Source organism: Leucopleurus acutus (assembly GCF_964270905.1).
Source record: "Leucopleurus acutus genome assembly, chromosome: 5".
NCBI classification, from domain to species: Eukaryota; Metazoa; Chordata; class Mammalia; order Artiodactyla; family Delphinidae; genus Leucopleurus; species Leucopleurus acutus.
Genome location: NC_139147.1, coordinates 68044661 through 68066976, shown reverse-complemented (window position 1 = coordinate 68066976; position 22316 = coordinate 68044661). Strand labels below are relative to the sequence as shown.

Below are 22316 nucleotides of genomic sequence, written 5' to 3'. Positions count from 1 at the left end.
ATTCAACTGAGAAAAATGGGATTAAACGTAGAAATTAAATTTGCCAACTTAGTTCAGTAAGTGGGTTGATGACAGATACAAAATTGTGCAAGCAAGGCATCTAAGAGCCTATGTAAATACTGAAAAATAAGAGAATGGCCAGATAGTATTTCAGATATTTATCTATATTTTTGCTCTTCTTATACATCTCCCCTGCCCATTCAAGCTAGTGGTCACGCTGTCCTCATTGTCTTAAGGGAGGGATGTTGCATGTCAGAAAGCAGAAGTCTGCTAGACTTTCTGGCTTCTGTTTCTAAGAGGTTATGTTCTAGAATAGGGAGAGGTAGAAAAGGTGTTTGAAACCAAAGTGAGACTTGAAAATATTGTCCTGGCTAAGGGGAAGGGAAGTGATGAATGAATAGAGATCGTGGGGGCCTGGAGCAAAGGAGGGTGGTAGCAAAACCCTAAAAAGGAAGCAGCTTCAAGGTGCATCCAGGCATGTGGGATGCTAGGCAGCCTTGCAAAAATCCCTGTGCCCAAGTGAGGGGTGGGAGCAGAGGGGAAGGCTGATTGGAATGGTGGACATCTCTGCTGAGACTTGGAACCAGATTGTGACCCGTATTTCCCCATCTTCGGCATCATGTAAGGTTCTGGAACAACAGCACAACCCAGAGGAAGTAAGGGAAACCCCCAAAGAGTTAAAGCTGTTTCTCTGTGAGATGAGAGCTCAAAATAGGAATAGAAATACAGAAAATCAAGTTATATTTCTTTGATATTTAGACTATGGTTTGAAATTTATATCCACTCATTTGTTTTTCTACTTTCTGTAGAAATTAATAAAATTTTCCAAAATCCTAACAAAAATACTAATGAGAAACAGGGTCATTCTCAGCTACATTGCTTCAAATCCAGGCACATATTTTTATGGGGCATAAAGCTTTATGGGGCAGAATGGTGAGATATAATCCATACAACATCTGATAATATCATGGAGTTATTTAAACAATATCTGACATTCCTTCACACTGTTTCAAAGGAATGAAGCAGTGATTTGGATATTTTAAGAATTAATTTATAATAGTCAGAAACTTTAGGGACTTCCCTTTTGGTCCAGTGGTTACGACTCTGCTTCCAGTGCAGGGGGCCCGGGTTCGATCCCTGGTCTGGGAAATAGATCTCGCATGCTGCAACGAAGATCCCATGTGCCGCAACTAAGACCTGGTGCAGCCAAATAAATAAATATTAAAAAATAAGAAGCTTTAGAACTTTAAAGTATACATTAGTTTTTATTAACTTTCAGTCATGTTAATGATGTCACGTTTTATAATTTAGTAAAGTCAAAGAGTGGCTTATCAGGGTCTCTAATGTTCTGACTTGATCTAATAGTCAAACTTGGAGTATTAAGAGCCTGAGCTCCACTCTCTCTGGCTATCCTGCAAAAATAACATTTCTCATAACCAGGTTTGTGATAAGGATTGGATAGAGAACATTGCAGGTAAGATTATCTGGTAAATTCCCAGTGGACAACTACTCTTTGGAGTCTTTTAACCTGGTTTGATTGGCCAAATAACTCCTAGGGGACTTTAATTATTCAAACATAAGTGACCTAATGCTTTCCAGGGAGGAGATGTTGAGATGAGATAGGTACATAGATAGCTAGACTGGACAGATGGATATGACAGAGAGACAGACAACTAGAATGAATGGATAACTGCTTTTCTAGGCAGGCCTGAATTGAGTCCTAGCTCCTCTTTGGTACAGGTGAGCTGGGGTGAGTGGGTTAAACCTCAAGGCCTCATGTGCCCCAGGATGCTAATGGTCTGCATGGACTTCACACGATAAACAGGCTCACACAAGAGATGATGTGACCCAGTGCTGCTCTGCCGGCTCACCTTGGGCACTCAGTATTCACGCCTCCAGGGCATCTTTCTGATGCGGCTCCTTAACAGGGAAAGACTTATTTACGAAGATGGGCCATTTTATAATGTCCCATCCTTCCAGGAGAAGTTTTAAGGCTGCTTGTCACCAGGTAGGGGTTTAAAAGCAACTAACTTCTTTCTCTCCTCTACAGTTTAAAGACATTTTATACACATGGACCGTAACTGTAAACTTCCTACGTTTTATTCTTGTAGCAATTGTAACCAGTTACGTGGTCATCAAGCTGATCAGATCTTGTCTCATGGTCTTAGGCGAACAGGGGAGAAGGACAAGTGCAGGAACCCTAGCTCGCTCTCATACTGTGGATTCTGACCACGTGGAAGAAAGGAAGGACTGAGAGGAAGGACTGAGAGGAAGTGAAGTCCAGGTCTTACCTTGAACCCTCTCTGGTCCACGGAGTAAGCTTAAGTTAGCCATCCTCCCTTACATAGGATTTTGTGGAAAACTGGTGTTCTTTTCCAGCAGAAAGCAGAAGTGAGGCTTTTGGGGGGGCTTTCCCGCTGGGAGTTTTCAAGTCTAAGCAACTGTAAGGCATTGATTTTGAAATGCACGAGCACAAGCCTTGGATTCTCCTTGTGGTGAGTTGAGAGGAAGGACATGTAAAGTTGAAAAGCCATATTTGTACATGTTTGGGAGACCAAAGTTAGCTGCCTTTAAAATATCGTGAACTACAGGGACTTCCCTGATTGTCCAGTAGTTAAGACTCCGCACTTCCAATGCAGGAGGCGCTGGTTTGATCCCCGATCCCGGAGCTAAGATCCCACATGCCGCGCAGCCAAAAAAAAATTGTGAGCTACATATGATGTGACATTTTTCTAAATCTTCTCTAATGGGATGTGAGTAAATAAAGCTTGAGAAACTGCTTTAAGTTGTAAAAGAAGGTGTAAAAAGGGCTTCCCTGGTGGCGCAGTGGTTGGGAGTCCACCTGCCGATGCAGGGGACGCGGGTTCGTGCCCCGGTCCGGGAGGATCCCGCGTGCCGCGGAGCGGCTGGGCCCGTGGGCCATGGCCGCTGGGCCTGCGCGTCTGGAGCCTGCGCTCCGCGGCGGGAGGGGCCACAGCAGTGAGAGGCCCGCGTACCACACACACACAAAAAAAGAAGGTGTAAAAGAAGTGTAACCCCTGTGCTAGTTAAGTAGGGAATCTACAGCAGTTCAATCAACAGAGACATGGGGCTGGAAGGGAGCTCAGAGACCATCCAGCCCAGGGTCAGCAAACTACAGTTGTAAAAAAAGAAAAAATTAAAAGAAGAATAATATTTCATGACATGTGAAAACTATGTAAAATTCAGATTTCCCACTGTCCGTAACTAAAGTTTTACAGGGACACAGCCCTGCTTATTTATTTATTTTTTGCGGTACGCGGGCCTCTCACTGTTGTGGCCTCTCCCATTGTGGAGCACAGGCTCCAGACGCGCAGGCTCAGTGGCCATGGCTCACGGGCCTAGCCGCTCCGCGGCATGTGGGATCTTCCTGGACCGGGGCACGAATCCGTGTCCCCTGCATCGGCAGGCGGACTCTCAACCACTGCGCCACCAAGGGAAGCCCGCCTGATTATTTTTTAATGTAATGTCTATTGCTGCTTTTGTGCGACCATGACGTGGTTGAGCGGTTGTGACAATGTGTGGCCCACAAAGCCTAAAATATTTATTAACTGACACTTTACAGGAAATTTGCTGTCCGCTGATGTAGCTCAGGGTTCAGGTGAAGAGCATGAGGCCCTGATAGGGTAACTGGCTAGCTCAGATGGCTAAACAGTAAGTGAGCTCTTAATATTATTCATGACGTCTCTTTTCAGTCTATATCTTTTTAGTTATCATTCTATGTCAGCAGTTCTCTCCTCCCTTTGAACCTTTTCTAGCTCCAAAGATCTTTCCTGATGGAATGTTCTAGAATGTATCCATAACTGTTTTTAACAAAGACAGGATATGTTTTCTTTCCTTCTAATGCCCTTTTAAAGGATATTTGGGATTGTGCTAACCTTTCCAACTAAAGCACCTTGTGACCTGCATGAAATGTCGTTATAAATTAGTTTCCAAATCCACCCATTAAGGACGTTAAGACAATTAGGATCTATTGCCACCAAGTGGCCAGTGGCACCTTGGTTATGCTTGCCCAGCTGAGCTATCAGAGAATTATCATAGTATCACAGGGTTTCATCGTTGGAACCAACCTTAAATTCCAGCCTCTTAATAGTGAACATTGATTAAAGGGTTCATAATGCTGTCTAGTCAAGTGTTAGAAATAAAAATAGAGGGTTGTTTTTCTGTTTTGTTTTGTGTTTTAGAAAAGCATTGTCCTTAGTCCTTCCTTACTCACTTTTAAAGCCAGATGTAAAGAAATGCAAAATCACACATACAATTTGGTGCTATTTTGTCATTAATCATTGATAAAACTGACCTTGTTGTTAGCTTTCTAACTCATTAGGTTGTTTTCAGTTAAGTACCACTCAGAAGTGTTTGAAACACCTGATATTCTTTGAAAGCCATTGCAGCTAGCTGGTATTTATTGTTTTATTAAAAGAGAAGTTGGTGGCCTCTAACTCTGCTTATAAACCATCAGGAGAGGAGCCTGCTCATCTTTACAGCCTTTTCCTTCTCTCACATTAGGGTGAATTGTGTGTTCATATCTTTTGCCTGTTTTTATATTGGGTTTTTGGTCTTTGTTTTCTATGATTTCTAAAAATAATTTATATATTAGAGATACTGCCCATTATCTGTGATATATGTTGCAAATATTTTCCCCTCAATTAGTGATTTACCAATATGACTTTACTTTTGGTATTCTTTTTTTGTGATGTGACAATTTTTTATTTTTATGTAGTCAACTTTATCAGTATTTTACTAAATCTAGATTTCAAGTCATAGATAGAAAGCCTTTCCCCGCATTCAGGTTAAAAAAAGAATTCACCATATATTTCTTCTAGTATTTTTATAATTTTATTTTTTACATTTAGAACTTCTGATGCATTTGGAAGTTAGTCTTGTGTATGGTTTGAGGTATAATCCAATTTGATCTTTTTTGGAATGGTTATCTTGTTGTCCTCCCATCATATATTTATTTGCCCCAGAAATTTTAATTTTTTTTTAATTTTTTAATTTTTTTAAAGAACATGTTGGGGTAGGAGTTTATTAATTAATTAATTTATTTTTGCTGTGTTGGGTCTTTGTTTCTGTGCGAGGGCTTTCTCTAGTTGTGGCAAGCGGGGGCCACTCTTCATCGCAGTGCATGGGCCTCTCACTATCGTGGCCTCTCTTGTTATGGAGCACAGGCTCCAGATGCGCAGGCTCAGTAGTTGTGGCTCATGGGGCTAGTTGCTCCGCGGCATGTGGGATCCTCCCAGACCAGGGCTCGAACCCGTGTCCCCTGCATTAGCAGGCAGATTCTCAACCACCGCACCACCAGGGAAGCCCTTTATTTTTTATTATTTTAAATTTTATTTATTTTTGGCTGCGTTGGGTCTTCGTTGCTGTGCGCAGGCTTTCTCTAGCTGCGGCGAGCGGGGGCAACTCTTCGTTGTGGTGTGCGGGTATCTCATTGCGGTGGCTTCTCTTGTTGTGGAGCACAGGCTGTAGGCACGTGGGCTTCAGTAGTTGTGGCACATGGGCTCAGTAGCTGTGGCGCATGGGCTTAGTTGCTCCACGGCATGTGGGATCTCCCCAGATCAGGGCTCGAACTCGTGTCCCCTGCATTGGCAGGCGGATCCTTAACCACTGTGCCAACAGGGAAGCCCTGTATGATTCCATTTAAATGACATTTTGGAAGAGGCAAAACTTTTTCCTTTCTGGTTACAGACGGGGTGCCAGATCAGTCTGAAGCAATGCCTTCTTTCACTGGAGAAGCTGGTCCAGAGCCTGAAACTGCTAGTGTTGGAGGGTCTCCTGCAGAGGCGGGAGGGGTGGCTGTGGCTCACCATGGGGACAAGGACACTGGCAGCATAAGTTCTGGAAGTCTAACTAATTCTATTCTTATCTATGGACTGACAAGAATCCTATTCTTTAATTCCTTCTGATGTTCTCTTGTAGTAATATGTCCATAGGAAACTGGGTAACACATATTTCTTGCAATTTCCTTCTGCTTCTGATTCCAGGCTGTGGAGGCTCAGGGAATAATTTTTGTGCCTGCCTTTCTTTTACTTGTCCATAGTTTCCACTTCTTATTTTCAGGGTTTCACTTTTATTCCTTCTATTGACAAAATCAAGAAATGAAAATCTCTGACCTGCTGAGACCAAAATCCCCATTCCACCAGGTTACTTTCTTCAATTAGAGAGCAGTAACTTTCCACTGATTCATAGGATGACATTACTTTTTTCCCATCAGCTTTCTAACTGGAAACTCATTTAAACTATTTTACATATGATGGTACTTATCTTGCCACATTCTAACCACAAATCTGAATTGCTACAAATAATTTTAGAAAGAAAGTTCTATGCATAGAGGGCACTTTAAGCTAAAATGTAAAGTTTCTGAGCAGTAGCTTGACAAATATTTATAAAGTTTTAAAAAATAAATTCCTAACTTTTATTATAAAATTTCTACACATTCAGAAAAATAGTGCAATAAACACCCCACAGCACCACTCAGATTAAACAATTATTAATATTTTGCCATATATTTCAATATGTATCTATCTATCTATATATATTTTTGCGGTACACGGGCCTCTCACTGTTGTGGCCTCTCCCGTTGCGGAGCACAGGCTCCGGACGCGCAGGCTCAGCGGCCATGACTCACGGACCCAGCCGCTGTGCGGCATGTGGGATCCTCCCGGACCGGGGCACGAACCCGTGTCCCCTGCATTGGCAGGCAGACTCTCAACCACTGCGCCATAAGGGAAGCCCTGTATCTATATTTTTCATGAAACATTTAAAAGTAAGTTGCAACTACTGTGATCGTTTACCCTTAAACAGTTCAGCCAGCATCCCCTAAAAATAAGGACATTCTCCTACATAACTATATCATCACCCCTAAAAAAATTAACAATACTTCCTTAATTTCATCTAATAACTAGCCCATATTCTCATTTCCCAAATTTCACTCAAATTCAAATTTCACACATTACTTTTGGTTGCTATTTAGAATTTTATAATCTACAAAGGCCATTAAAAATGATACTGACTTTTCGAAGAGACCAGGACATTTGTCTGACTTTTCCTCGCAGTGTCATTTGACTCTAAGAGTAGACTGTCAAATTAATCTTATGACAACCAATTCCTATTACCATGTGAAAGTTTTCAGAAGCTGCAATGGTTTGAAGCCACAAAATCTTTTGGTCTGACTCATTCTTTCGTGGCTCCTGAAGATTTGCAGCCATAGAATGTTGAAGCCAGAAAGCCCACCCGCCACTGACGCAGTAGAAAAGGTAAGTGTAATAGTTTCCTATTGCTGCTGTAACAAGTTACTCCAAGTATAGTGGCTTCAAACAACACAAATTTGTTATCTTCCAATTCTGGAGGTCAGAAGTCCAAAAAGGGCTAAAATCAAGGTGTTGCATTCCTTTCTGGAGACCCTAGGGGAAACTCTTTCTTGCTTTTCCCAGCTTACTAGAGGCCACCTACATTCCTTGGCTTATGGTCTCTTCCTATATCTTCATAGCCAGCAGCATAACATCTTCAAATCTCTCTTTAAAAATATATATATATAGTTTTAAAAAATTGAAGCATATAGTTGATTTACAATATTATATTAGTTTTAGGTATACAACATAGTGATTCAATACCTTTAAAGATTATACTCCAGTTAAAGTTATTATAAAATAATGTCTTTATTCCCTGTGCTGTACAATATGTCCTTGTAGCTTATCTGTGTTATACATAGTAGTATCTTCAAATCTCTGACTCTGACCCTGACTTTCCTGCTTCTCTCTTCCATTTATAAGGACTTGTGATTACATTGGGCCCACCTGAATAATCCAGGATACTCTCCCTATATCAAGATCAGCTGATTAGCAATTTTAATTGCATATACAACTTAATTCTCCCTTGCCATGTAACATAACATATTCACAGGTTCTGTGGATTAGGTCATAGACATCATTGGGGGCCATTGTTCTGCCTATGACAGGAAGTGGCTTGATAAAGATTCATTACTTACTCACAGGAGTCCCACTGCAACCTTATATGTTTGTTTGTTTTGCATTGGAATTTAGTAAAAGGTGATCCTGTGTTGAACCCTATGCAAGAGAATTTAATATAAGAGGCATTACAAGGTTTTTATCACAAAATTACATTCTCGTAACCAGGCAGAGCCATAATTTGGTTCTGGAGGATAGTGCTGGTTTGTGTATCTGATTTATCTGAAGTGAGATAGTTTCACTTGCTAGTTTTCTTTGATTTTGATAAGGAAGTTGTGTTTTCTTTGACTATAAGAGAATCCAAGTGGCGTAAGTCCTATAATTTGCTTCAACTCAACATCTTAGATTCTAGTTATCTTCTTCTATCACTTCAAGCTACAGTAAGAGTCCAAAACCGTAAGTTTGGGGTGGGGGGTGAGTCACACGCACCCCTTCCTGGGTTATCTGTTAAAGTCAGATCTGAGGTGGGTCATGCTGTCGACACCCAGACTCGTATAGTGTCACGGCGTAACACTTTACTAAGAGTTGAGGTTCTGGAGCCTTGCTTGTTCAATATGATGGTTACAGTTGCGAAAGTCCAGGACAGAGATGTCTCTTGCCTTCATTAGCGTGGGGGAGGGGAGGAGGGTCAAGAGACTGAAAAAAGAGGAGACGTTGAGGAATGCCAATAACTTTTTCTTTGTTTCATATTTGGTTTAAAGTTTACTTACCGCATCTGTATAACGAAGTGATTTTTAAAATTTTTCTTTGAATGTTTTATCTTCTACCTTATCTAAGGTCACTTAATATTGGCCAGGGTGTTGGGAAATGGGTTAATGCTCTCCATAGCCTATCCAATCAAGAATTCTGGTGGGTTGAGCCTGCAAGTGATTTCTTCTAATCTACTGTCCATTGTATCTTGGCTTTATTAGTCCTTAAATCATAGCTAAAGTATCTCAGGTAAGGCTGTGTTTGTTCCTCTTCTCTTCCTGCCTCCCTCATTTCAATGAAGTTATGTAACTTTACAAAAGAAAGAAGCAAACAATAAACTATTTTCCTCCCCTGTATTCCCTCCTCTTCTTTTCAGTGAAACTTTATTCATGTTATTCTGTGTGGACATAACTATTCTGTGTCCTGCCCTCCCCCTTATTATTATTTCTAAGCTTGATTACCTACTTTGACTTAGTGCACATGCCTGTCACATCTGATGTTTGTGGCTGGGCTCTCCAGCAATGGGATCATAGCATAATTTCCTCAGCCATCTCCTGAGGGTTGGGTGTCTGGACTCTTTCTTATCTGCATCTCGGGATCTCAGCGGTGTGACTGTGCTCCCCTGGGTTCAGGCCTCCCCGCATGTGGCCCCAGTAGGGGCTCATGTAGTTGTAACACATAGGTACTAATTAATTTTGCTGCCTGTTGGCTTATTTCCCTGGGAGTATATTCATAAAAGAAAAATTACTGGCACTAAAGCTAAGAGGGATCTGTTAAACCTATTGCCCGAGGACAATCCAGAAAACTTGAACCAGTCCACAGCTGGTTCATTTAAGGATAGGATCATAATAGATCATGTGAAGATCCAGGAAGACTTGTCTTTCATCAAGCTCCAACAAGGCCTTTCTGATATACTCCAGAGAATTGCTTTTTGAACCTTGTTGTAAAGGTCTTACATTAAAATTTTTTTGCTTTTCAACTAAAATTTTAGCTGCTTGGCAGACTTTCAGGTTCTTTTTGTTTGTGTGTTTGATGGACTAACTTCTCATGTGATGAATAGGGCCATTCAAATCACTGAAATCTTTTGTGTGATTTTTTGACTGGTGAATCCATTTTATCCTTTGGCTGGTTTTTAACATTAATTTTTTTACGCAAATTTGAAAAAAATTTAAAAAATAGGAGTAGAAAAATGAAGCCTTATGTACCTATCACCCAGTTTCAACAACCATTAACTAACTTTCTGCTGTTCTTTCTTATCTTTCTCCCTACATCCTTATTTCCTCCCCCATTGTGGTATTTAAAACAAATTCCAGCATCGTATGATCGCAACCATAAATACTTCAGTGTGCATCATATTTTGTTAAATGATCATAGTGTTGGCAACAAGGCAAATGTGGTAAAATGTTAATAGTAAGTAAGTCTAGGTAGAAGTAAGTTTGAAATGACTTCTAAATAAAAAGTAAAAAAAAAAAAAAAAGAGCAAACAAAAAATATGACCATAGTATCATCATATTTGATAATCCAAGAAACAGATTTTTCTTGTTTTACTATAAGTCACACTCCTGGAAAAAACCCAGAAAAAATATTAAAAAGGAAATAAGAATCACTCATAATTCTAACCCAGACATAATCACTATTAAATGATTATGTATCTTTCTCCAGGCTATTCAACAAACACAGACAGACAGACACACAAACTTCTGCATATCATTTAAAAAGTCCAATAGTGCTAATGACCTTATAATCAAATTCCCATCCTCCCACCCCTCCAGTCCCACGCCCTGCAGTGCTTGCCCCTGCTTGCTCTCTCTTACCTGCCAGCAGCCTCTCTTTCATGGCAAAATGCCGGCTGCAGTTCTGTCTTCAGCATAGTACATTTCTGTTCTATCTACCACAGCTGTTAAGATGAAAGGGAATCAAATTTTGCTTATTTTTTCTCAGCAGAGTGTGTTTTTCATTTTGTGTTTAACCTTTATTTATTTATTTTTTAAAGATTTAATTTTATTTATTTTTGGCTGTGTTGGTTCTTTGTTGCTGCACGCAGGCTTTCTCTAGCTGAGGTGGGAGGGGAATACTCTGTTGCGGTGCGTGGGCTTCTCATTGTGCTGGCTTCTCTTGCTGTGGAGCATGGGCTCTAGGCGTGAGGGCTTCAGTAGTTGTGGCACACGGGCTTAGCTGCTCCGCGGCATGTGGGATCTTCCCAGACCAGGGATGGAACCTGTGTCCCCTGCATTGGCAGGCAGGTTCTTATCCACTGCGCCACCAGGGAAGTCCCTGTGTTTGATGTTAAACATGCTTTGTTTGTGGGCAGTGGATACTGCAGACTGGCTCATTCATCATCCACCTTCTTCCAGCACATTTTCCTGTACTCCACAGGCTGGACAGCAAAGGCCACTTTTCCAGACTCTCTTGTACATAGAGTTCTGCATGTGACTGATGGGAGTCTTGGAAAGTTGATATTAATGGGGCCAAGCACAATGGCAGAGGACTTTGGTTCCTCCAGCTGCAATGAAGGTTCTAGTGTCTGGTTCTGTGGGTCACAGGTGCTGAGTGCAAGGCATGGGAGGTAGTAAGGTTTTTGCCAAAATGACCCCATGGAGGAATTAAGCATTTCTTCTGGTTGTATTGTTCCTGATTGTGTAGCATCCAGACTTGGATCATTAGAAGTTTATAAGCTTCCTGGGAATTCCCTAGCAGTCCAGTGGTTAGGACTCTGTGCTTCTACTGCAGGGGCCCGGGTTCGATCCCTGGTTGGGGAACTAAGAACCTGCAAGCCACATGGCACAGGCAAAAAAAAAAAAAATGTTTATAAGTTTTCTTATACCCTATAACAAATCCCCTTCTGCTTAAAGTAGCTAGAGTGGATTCCATTGTCTCTAACTAAGAAACTTGACAGATGAAACCATTGAATTCCATGATACTTCTTTTATTTTTTTTTTTTTGAGTATTCAAAAGCAAACCCTCTTAACTTCAGTCACTTGTAGTGTTAATGATTTTCCATAGCTTTCCCATGTTCCTGAAAGTGACTTTACATCAATTATTTTATTTGGAAAGTAACAATAATTGGTAATTATGACAGGTAATATTATATCCACTTTATATAAGAAACCGAGAGAAAGAAAGATTAAGCAGTTCATCCAAGGACATATAGTCTATCTGCTATGCTGCTTAGAATCCCACTCCTGGTTTTACACTATTCCATATAGTGGAATAAATAAAACATGAGTAAATAAAACAAAAAATATTTCTGTAGAAGTCCTGGGACCAATTAGAGCTCTAGCAAAACTTTATAGGCGTGGCCACTGACCTAGTAGGGTGATTCTTATTTAATATGGTATGCTCATCTATTTGAAACTTCATTACATGGTATAAGTATTGTTACTCCAGCTTTCTTTCAATTTCCACTTGCATAGAATACCTTTTTCCATGAAATCTCTGCTTATAATTTGAATATTTTCAGAGATAGAAACAAAACAGTTAAAGAAAATCGGGAAGTTTTGAGCAATAACCACATCTTTGGGCTGATGTCAAGGAGAACAGCCACATTCTTCAAAAAACATTTCCTGATGCTTTTGTCAGGAATCAAATCCTGTACCAACCCTGAGAATTATTCTCTGGCTTTCATCTCTTACCTATTTTCACTATACACTCAGGCATTTGCCCTCCATGCCCTGGGAACTCAGTCCTAGAGTTAATTGCTTATATTAGTTCTAGCCTCCTACCCTAGCTAGTTACTCAGACAGCCAGTACCCAGATTTCAGAGGGAGGCAGCTTGTGATATATTTCTATGTCTATTCCCTTCCTCCAATCCAGCTCTTACTATATAAACAGGTACCCCTACCTCCACTCCAAACTCCCTCCACTCCAGTGCGGGACTTGGGGGAGGGAGGGATGTGGTGGTCATTCCAACAGAAGAGAAGGTGCTCTTAGCCCCACTTGATGCTTGGGTCACAGTTGTCCCTCCAGTTCCTAGATGCACTTTCATGATGGTTCTTCCCAGTTTCCTGCCCCTGCTTGGCCTTCTTTGAGTAGTTCACTTCTCATACCACCAGTTGAGCAGTTCCCATCAAGGCTAAAATTCTCCGTATCCTCGGAATGCACCTTTATTTCCATGGCTGGTCTTACCCTGTATGTATATCTCTGATCCCTACCTCTCTTTCTTTCTTCCTTTCTTCCTTCCTTCCTTCCTTTCTTTCTTTAATTTATTTTGGCTGTGTTGGGTCTTCGTTGCTGCGCGCGGGCTCTCTCTAGTTGCGGTAAGCGGGGCCTACACTTAGTTGCGGTGCGCAGGCTTCTCATTGCGGTGGCTTCTCTTATTGTGGAGCATGGGCTCTAGGTGCATGGGCTTCAGTAGTTGTGCCTCGTGGGCTCAGTAGTTGTGGTTCATGGGCTCCAGAGCACAGGCTCAGTAGTTGTGGCTTACGGGCTTAGTTGCTCCGTGGTATGTGGGATCTTCCCGGCCCAGGGCTCGAACCCATGTCCCCTGCATTGGCAGGCAGATTCTTTACCACTGCACCACCAGGGAAGCTGCTACCTCACTTCTTGCATAACAGCAAAATTCATTCAAAGTTCTCGTCCACGGACACCTAAATGTCCATCAACAGATGAATGGATAAAGAAGATGTGACACATATATACAATGCAATATTACTCAGCCATAAAAAGGAACAAAATTGAGTTATGTGTAATGAAGTGGATGGACCTAGAGTCTGTCATACAGAGTGAAGTAAAAGTCAGAGAAAAGCAAAGACCTTATGCTAACGCATATATATGGAATCTAAAAAAGCAGTACTGATGAACCTAGCTGCAGGGCAGGAATAAAGACACAGACGTAGAGAACGGACTTGAGGACATGGGTGTGGGAGGAAGGGGAAGCTGGGACGAAGTGAGAGTAGCACGGACATATATACACTACCAAATGTAAAATGGAAGGCTAGTGGAAGCTGCTGCATAGCACAGGAAGATCAGCTCCGATGCTTTGTGATGACCTAGAGGGGTGGGATAAGGAGGGTGGGAGGGAGGCTCAAGAGGGAGGGGATATGGGGATATATATACACATATAGCTGATTCACTTTGCTGTACAGCAGAAACTAACACAATATTGTAAAGCAATTATAGTCCAATAAAGATATATATATAAAAGTTCTTGACCAATCCCTAGTATTTTTCCATGATTAGTGACAGGAAATACAGGGTCTCCTAGAGACGAGTGATCTCACTATAACAACTCCTTTCCACTTACCCAAATTCCGCCCAACTTTGGGAGATGCCTTTGTCTCCAGCGGACTCCTGAAATGACTAGCCAGGCTCGGAGCAATGCAGGCCACCTCCTCCAGTGATTAACCAACACCCCTTACTGATGTTCCCTTGCTCTTCCAGCGCTAATGAGTTCAAATGCAGAAGATGAGCAGAGGGAAGTTCTGGCTCCACGCAGAGCCAGCCCACAGATTATATGGCTTTAGCCAGGCCAAGAGGAGAAATAATATTGTCCTGAAATGCAACTTTTTGAGACAGAGGTAGGGCAGGCCTAATTTCCCCCAAATTGAAACTAATGCAATTCAACACGTTTTGATGATCATAGGGACTTTCAGGGTAAAATGTTATATGGTGATCATTACCCCTAAGTTCCAATGTAAATTCTTAGAATCTGCTAAGAAACTCATTTGAGTGAAAATCCTTCATAACTATATAATTCATTTTTATTTTCAAAAGAAAGATTGTCTCCCATTGCCAAAGGACTCTAAAGAATCTTTCCAAAAACTTTTTAAAAAATATTTATTTAATTTATTTATTTGGCTGTGTTGAGTCTTCATTGCGGCACGCGGGATCTTCCTTGCGGCATGTGGGATCTTTTGTTGCAGTGTGGACTTCTCTCTAGTTGTGGCGTGCGGGTCTTTTTCCTCTTCTCTAGTTGTTGTGCACGGGTTCCAGAGCGTGTGCGCTCTGTAGTTTGTGGCAGGCAGGCTCTCTAGTTGAGGCGCACGAGCTTAGTAGATGTGGCGCGCGGGCTTAGTTGCCCTGCGGCATGTGAGCTCTTAGTTCCCTGAAGAGGGATCGAACCCTCATCCCCTGCATTGGAAGGCGGATTCCTAACCACTGGACCACCAGGGAAGTCCCTCCAAAAACTTCTGACTTCTTTTATATAAGAGAAAAACAAACTGCTTTTTTGTAGCTATTATTTTTCAGGTTTCTGCTACTAACAGAAAATAGATTGGGAGAACACAGCCATTCGTTGTCTAAAACCAAAGCCCAGAAAGACTCGGAACACAAGGTTTATACTTCCCCAAGCAGATAGGAGGAAGGGAACTGTGGAGGAGAGAGAGGGAGCTAGCTGGGGGGGGAGAGAACTACAGCAGGAGCAGGTGTTGCTCTCTGAGAAAGGCCGTGGCCTCTGGAAAGGAGATGACAGTAAAAATGCTATATATATTAGTTTCCTGTTGCTCCTGTAAAAAATTACCACAAACTTAGTGGCTCAAAACAACATCTATTTCTTAGGTTTTATTTATTTATGTATCTAGGTTTATTACAGTTCTGGAGATCAGAAGTCCAAAAGAGGTCTCCCTGGGCTAAAACCAAGGTGTTGGCAGGGCTGGTTCCTTTTGGAAGCTGTGGGGGAGAGCCGGTTTTCTGGCCTTTTCCAGCTTCTAGAAGCCACCTGCATTCCTTGGCTTATGGCTCCCTTCCATATTCAAAGGCAGCAATAGTCAGTGGAGTCTTTCTTACATAGAATCACTCAGACGCCGCTGCTTCTGCTTCCCTCTTTTACGGAGATGTAGTTACATTGGGCCTGCCTGGATAATTCAAAATAATCTCCCTATCTCAAGGTCAGCTGATTAGCAACCTTAATTCAATCTGCAACCTTAATTCACCTCGCCATGTAACTTAACACAACCATAGATAGATTCTAGGGATTAGGTCGTGGGCATCTTTGGGGGGGCCATTATTCACCCTTCCACAAAGGCTTGTATAGGTTTGGCGATAAGTGCCCTGTTCCTCCTCTGGCGCTTTGGAAGCTTGTTAGCCTCTGTGACTTCTCCATACCGTCATGGGGGGGCCCCCGTCAAGCAGACATGGCAGTGGAGGGGCCAGGAGGGAGGGGCCTGAGAGCTGCCTGGTCATTCCCAGGCCCCAGGGCTGTCTCATTAGAGATCTGGCAGGCCCAGGAGGGGCCTCGTAGTTGGGACAAAGTGATGCAGCAGTGAAAATCACTGTGGATCCCATGACTCGGGATACAAGGGGATGAGATGCCTCAGAGGATGCCAGTGTGGAGGCATAACAATTACTGAGGGTCAGATAAGAATGTTCTCAGAGATGTCAACAGGAGCTGCAGATGTTTGGGGAACACCACCTCCTTACCCTACAAAAACCTTCCTGTAAGCGGGAAGGAAGAAACCTCTGAACAGATCCCCAGAAATCTAAATTGGTTCAGAAAGCTCTGAAGTTACTGAGAAAAAACCCAGCTTGACTAAGATGAAGTTTCTGTCATTAGGCTGAATGGGAATTTGAGAAAGAAACTCGGCTGTTACAGAAAAATAATGAGGGTTCATATCTGACACCCCTGGTTGTGTGCTGAGAGTTGTGCCTGCTACGTATGACTGAGAACAGTGATGCCGTCTCCCTTTCTGACAGGACGTGGGGAGAGATGACTTTATCTGCAAGCACTTGGTGAAGTGAGGCTCATTGCAAATGGTGTGTGTTTTCCCCGACGAGCCTCTTCTGCAGCTCAGCCATGAGGGGGAGCTGTTCGTCGGACCTGGGAAGTGTGAGCTTGAGCGTGTGGCACTCTGCATAGCAAAGTAGCTGTTTGCACATCGTTGTTTTGACCAATAAAACAAAAACCCAGCCATCAAATTTTCAGCCATTTCTTAAAAAGCCCAAGTAAAATGTTAAATATAAATCTTCACTCAGCTCTGGGCCTTGCTCAGAGGCGTAACCAGGGTGGGGGCGGCAGGCTGGGCCTGGCTTCAGGGAGCAGGTGCCTCACCAGGTCTTCCCGTGTGACACCTTCTCCGTGTCTCACAGCGGTGCTCCCACATGGCACCCCCTGATGCCTTTTCATCCAGATTGACAACCATCATTTCCACAAGTCACTTTAAAAATCGTGGAAAGGTGGCCCTTTGGAGAAAAATGGTCAGAGGAAGAAGTCATGAGGACCCCACAGATTTCATTGCTCTACCTGACCTTGGCCTAAGGGCAGCATGTAGAGTGATCTGGGAAATTGATGCCAGAATGGAATGGTCTCCCCTTGGTGCTAGAGATCTGGGTTCTGGCACCAGAGGTGGAGGTAGCATGGGGCGCTTGGGGGAGTGACCTTCTGGCTTCACCATGAGCAGTGTCGCTCAGGACCCCTTGAACTGGGCCCTAGAGTTCTTGGGCTTATTATGGAGAAAGTTATTGTGCTCAGTGAGCTTGTTGTTAAAATCTGAATGGTAAATAAATGTGTTGTTTTGTATTTTAAACACGTGAAAAAATTTACAATATCAGGAATAATATTAACTAATATTTATTGACTGCTTACTATGGGCTAGGCACCATGCTAAAGTATTTTACATACATTTATCTCATTTAATCCACATAAGAGCTCTGAGGGAAAAGAATGATTATTACCCCCATTTTAGACACAAAGAAGCCGGGGCTGAGTGAGGTCAACGTTCCCTGCCTACGGTCACGCAACTTGTCAGTGACCAACCCAGTGCTTGAATCCAGGTCTTTCTAGCTCCAGAGTCTGACCGTTCAGCAGCATGCCGTTCAACGTTCAATCCTGTAACTACCCGTGGGCAGACTCCCACTGCTGGAGGGAACGTAGGTACAGCATTTGGGGGGTAGAGTGCCAGGGTAATTCCCCATGAGAGCTCTCTCAGAATCACATTTTCTTACCCCAGCAACTGGTAGGAGGCCAGTGACTGGGAGCTTATTCTTCACAGGGGAAGGCATGGATTTGGCTTCAGGAAGCCTTTGCGGCAGGGAAGCGGGGAGTTTCTGGACCCCTGGGGCCCTGAAAGGACTCACATAGGCTTTAGCTCATGGGGGTGCAGGTGGTGGGATGGGCAAGGAAAATGGAGCTCAATAATACTGCCTTATATAAACCAGACTGGGGCACTTTTTCCCAGTTTATATTGTCCACGGACTATTACAACAGAAGTATTTTCTTAAGGATAAAGCTACATATGGCAATATTAATTACAGATACAGATCATTGGATTCATGCAGTCCCTTCCCAACAATCTGAGGTGATTCTTGTGATCAGGGAATCTAAACATGACATCACTAACACATTCTGGACCAAACCAGATGTCCTGGTACAGGAGGGATGCTAACCTTCTCAGTGTCACACGATAGCAGCAGCAAGTAAGAGTCTAAATATTTTATGGTTTTCATAAATAGGAGGGGACACATTCACCTTACAGTTTTGGACATTTCAAGTTCTTTCCATCATCAAGGTGTTGGGCAGTGCTGGTGACATTCTGTCTTTCAGACTCAACTCTAGTGGTGGTCAAATCTGATGTCCTGTCACTCTGCACACTTTTGTCTCTGGACCAGGCTGTCTGCAAAGTTCAGGGCAGACATTTCAGTATTAAAACCAAAAACCAAAAACCAGAACCCATAAAACAGGGGGAGTAGGTGGGTAGTTTAAAGCCGTGGTTTCATCTCCAGGCTGTTGAGCGGGATAGAACAGAGGAGGAGAACAGAGGCGGGGACATGAACAGCGAACCTGACTACAGGGATCTCAGCGCTCTGACAAATCCAACCACAGAAGCACACAGCTCTCCTCTTTTTAATTTTAAAGGGAACATTAGTCAATTCACTGTCGTTTGTGGCAGTGCAACTAAGTTCCACGCATTTGGGGTGTCTTATTCCTCCTTCCTGAAGGAAAGGAGTCTGGGGCGATTCCTCATCCCTGTCAGAGACCGTGATCCCAGGAAACCTCTCTGGAATTCCCCCTGGACTGGCCTTCTCCTTCCGTTTTAGGAACGCAGCATGTTTTCTGTGACAGTGCTGCCTCCACCGCTGATGACAAAGCTCCGTGAATTAGACACTACAAGTGCTGGGGACATCTCTTCCGGGTCCTCCATCTCTGGCTGGTGGTCCCCACCCACAGGCCCCTGCAGGCCTGTCTCCTGGGCGGTCAGTTCCGAGTCTGTCTCCCCGCACTGCAGCGGGAGTAACGCCTGGTGTCTGGTCAGGGCGTCGTTGTTTTTCTGGGCCTCCAGGGAGTTCTGGTGCGTGGAATTCCTGTGAGCCATGGCGCTCTTCTGAGGCTCGTCAAAGCTCAGCGAGAAGGTGACTGTGCCACTGCCGAAAATGACCTTCTGCTTGCATCTGGGTTGCTGCTGCGATTGCTGCTGCAGCTGCAGGGTCGAGGGCGGCCGCGGCTGCGGCTGCTGCGCGCACTGGGTCAGGGCCAGCGGCTGCTGCTGCTTCTGCCTCTCGGGCTGCGGGAAGGGGTCCTCGCTGTTGCTCTTGCTGCTGATGGAGGAGGAGGGGGTAGATCCCGTGGAGCCCCCAAGGCTGCTGGACCGCTGGCGGGAGACATTGCTGCGGCGCAGCGTGGCGCGGGCCGCCACCTTGAAGGCGTGAGCCGCGGTGCTGCAGCGCACCTCCTCGATGGTGTTACGGGATGGCTTGAAGAGGATGATGTAGACCTTGTTGAAGAAGATGCAGGCCAGCAAACCAAAGCTGGCTGCCAGGATAGCGATCACCTCCACGGCAGAGACAAACTTGCCGTAGGTGCTGGCGTAGGCGGGAATGAACGAGATCCAGACGATGAAGAAGATGAGCATGCTGAAGGTGATGAACTTGGCTTCGTTGAAGTTCTCCGGCAGCTTCCGGGACTTGAAGGCGAAGAAGAAGCAGATGGCAGCCAGCAGGCAGGTGTAGCCGATCAGGAAGCCCAGTGCCATGAGCGAGCCTTCGTGGCAGGTGATGAAGATGATCTCATCCTCCAGCTCGTGGTTGCGGTAGCTCGAGGGGGGCGCGGTGTTGAGCCAGATGGCACAGATGACGATCTGCATGAAGGTGCAGAGGAAGACCAGCAGGAACTGCAGGTTGAGCCCCCACCACTTGCGGTGGAAGCTGGTGGGAATCTTGGCCTCAAACACCAGGAGGACGCGGTTGGTTTTCACCAGGATGCACGAGATGCAGAGCACGAAGCTGATACCAAAGGCCGGCTGGCGCAGGCGACAGGTCCAGTCCTGGGGCTCCCCAATGAAGAACAGGGAGCTGGAGAAACAGCAGAGCAGGGAGAAGAGGAGGAGGTAGGAGAGCTCTCGGTTGGTGGCCTTGACAATGGGCGTGTTGCGGAACTTGATGAAGACGCCCAGCACGAAGGCAGTGAGGAAAATGCCCAGCACAGCAAAGAGGGTGAGTGCGATCCCAAAGGGCTCAGTCCAGGACAGAAACTCAATCTCCTTGGCAATGCAGGAAGTGTGGTTCTCATTGGACCAGAAGTCATCAGGGCACTTGTCACAGGCACTCGCGTCTGTAAAATGTCCCAGTAAAGGGTTAGTACTGTGTGGCAAAGACTGAACTTTGTGAGTGTGAATGTGGTGGTGAGGGCACTTTAAATTTTCTTTATTGATGAAATAATTGTGATTTTTACGTTATCAAATAATGTATTGAACCCTGACTTATGCTTAATAATAATATACTTAATTTCATGTGTCTTTGATGGTTCCATTATATTTTTCCTTTGTATATAAGGGGGCTACTTGTTTCCTTTAACACTCCTTGCTGATGGTTTGTAGCAGAGAATGATTAGTCTTGCTGGGTAGGTGGCTGCCCTGCACGCTAAGGGTCTGGCACTGGCCACCAAATTTCACAGTGCTTCACGCTCAGCCTTATGTCATTTTGGACATAAGGATGGGCTTTGTAGACATGCCAGAGCAGACTTCTTCGTAGATCAAGGCAAAGCTTCCCATGCATGTGACCTGTACCTTCCTCATCCACGGCTTTCTAGTGAGGGAGTCTACAGACTCATTTGACCAACAAATGTTTATTAAGTCTCTGCTATGTCTCATGCAGTGTGCAGTTTTGGGGAGTGAAAGGAGCATGGGCTTTGCAGTCAGAGATCTGGATGGGAATCCTGGCCCTGCCATTTATTAGCTGTGTGACTTTCATCAGGCTACTTAAACATTCTGAGCCTCAGTTTCATCATCTGTGAAATGTAAGCAATAATAACCCCATTATTGTGGTGAGGACGAAATGAATCAAAAACAATGATAAAATAATAATAGTTCATATTTATACAGTGCTTCCAATATGCTAATCAAGGTTTTTATTTAACAAATATTTATCTATAATTTACCATGTGCTTTACCAATACTAACTCAATGAATCCCCCAAACTCTATAAGATAGATTTATTATTATTCCTACTTTATAGATGAAGAAACTGAGGCACAGGAAAAACATAAGTAAGACAGTAAGTATGGTGCCAATCACTCAGCAGGGCATCTATCATGGCCTATTAACTCTGGAGACGGGAACAGACAGAACTTTGTCTATTCAGGATCATTGAGCTATAAGGAAAAGAAAACAATATTGGAGAGCAGTATTGAAGTAAGAGAAAGATGTGTAACAGGTGTGTTTGTAAGCTTTTATGGTATTACAGAGACTAACATTCCTCTTCTTACCCCCTCAGTGCCCAGCCCAGCGTGATGCTCAGACACACCTTGTTAAATGAGAAACCATGCTAAGCACCATCGCAGCCCAGCCCTTCCAGGTACTTTGCTGATCCCAGGGCCCCAAAGTGAACTGAGCTCTGCATGGTGTCCACGAGGGGCTGCTCCTTTACCTGTCTCATCACTATACTCCCCGTCGGGACACTCCACGCACTCAAAGCAGCAGGTGGGTTCCCCCTCAATGATTCCTTTCCTGGTCCCTGCTAGGCAGTCTCGGCTGCAGTTGGAGAAAGGCACCTGGAGGACAGAGATCACAATAGTGAGGGGCTGCAGCCGCAGGATCAGTCTTGCAGCTCCACTGACACGTGTAAGACGGAGGGGCTGGGCACCAGGACCAGTGAGGCAGACTCAGGCCCAATCCAGGCATAGGAAAGTCCAGAGGTCTTTGTTCCTGTTATCTATGAAAGGGAGGGATGCCTATGGGCAAGTGCAGGCGCGCGTGCACTTGAGCACACACACACACACACACACGCGCGCGCGCGCGCGCGCGCGCGTGCACACACACACCTCAGTGGGATTCTAGAAAGCTTAATTGTTGAGAGTCTACACAGTGACAAAATCCTCCTTAAACAGTCTTCCCTTCCATCGTCTCCAAGTCCCATAATGAGACATCTGTTTACTTTCCATAGAAGTAAAAGTTTGAAACAAACTAAAAGACACAGGAACATGGACCTACACACAGAGGGAGAGTCACAAGGGGAGATGCTGAGACGAAGGGAAATTTATTTGAAAATGAGACTTTGAACTTTGTAGCGAATTGCAATTCCTGCAATTTTCTTTTAGGCTTTATAGGGTGATTTCTGAGATCCTTGCAACAGCTCAGTGAGGCAGGCAGGACAGGCATGGAGGAGTCGGAAGTAAATGGATCAGAAAAATATATCAGGTAATTACTAACCAAAAGAAAGCTTCAGTAGCTACATTAACTTCAGATAACATGGATTTAATTTAATTTATTTATT

The 22316-nt window shown here is 44.0% G+C and overlaps 1 protein-coding gene across 1 annotated transcript in view; it reads right to left on the bottom strand.

Moving 5' to 3' along the window:
• Window positions 1-18579: 18579 nt before the first annotated feature.
• CASR (calcium sensing receptor) overlaps window positions 18580-22316 on the bottom strand; it is a 34443-nt gene continuing 30706 nt past the window's right edge. Inside the window, exons 6-7 of the mRNA XM_082839395.1 lie at window positions 21471-21594; window positions 18580-20157 (exon numbers count right to left, since the gene is read on the bottom strand). Coding sequence (XP_082695521.1) covers window positions 18644-20157; window positions 21471-21594 — 1638 coding nt within the window. The 3' untranslated portion in view covers window positions 18580-18643. The remainder of the gene's footprint in view (window positions 20158-21470; window positions 21595-22316) is intronic.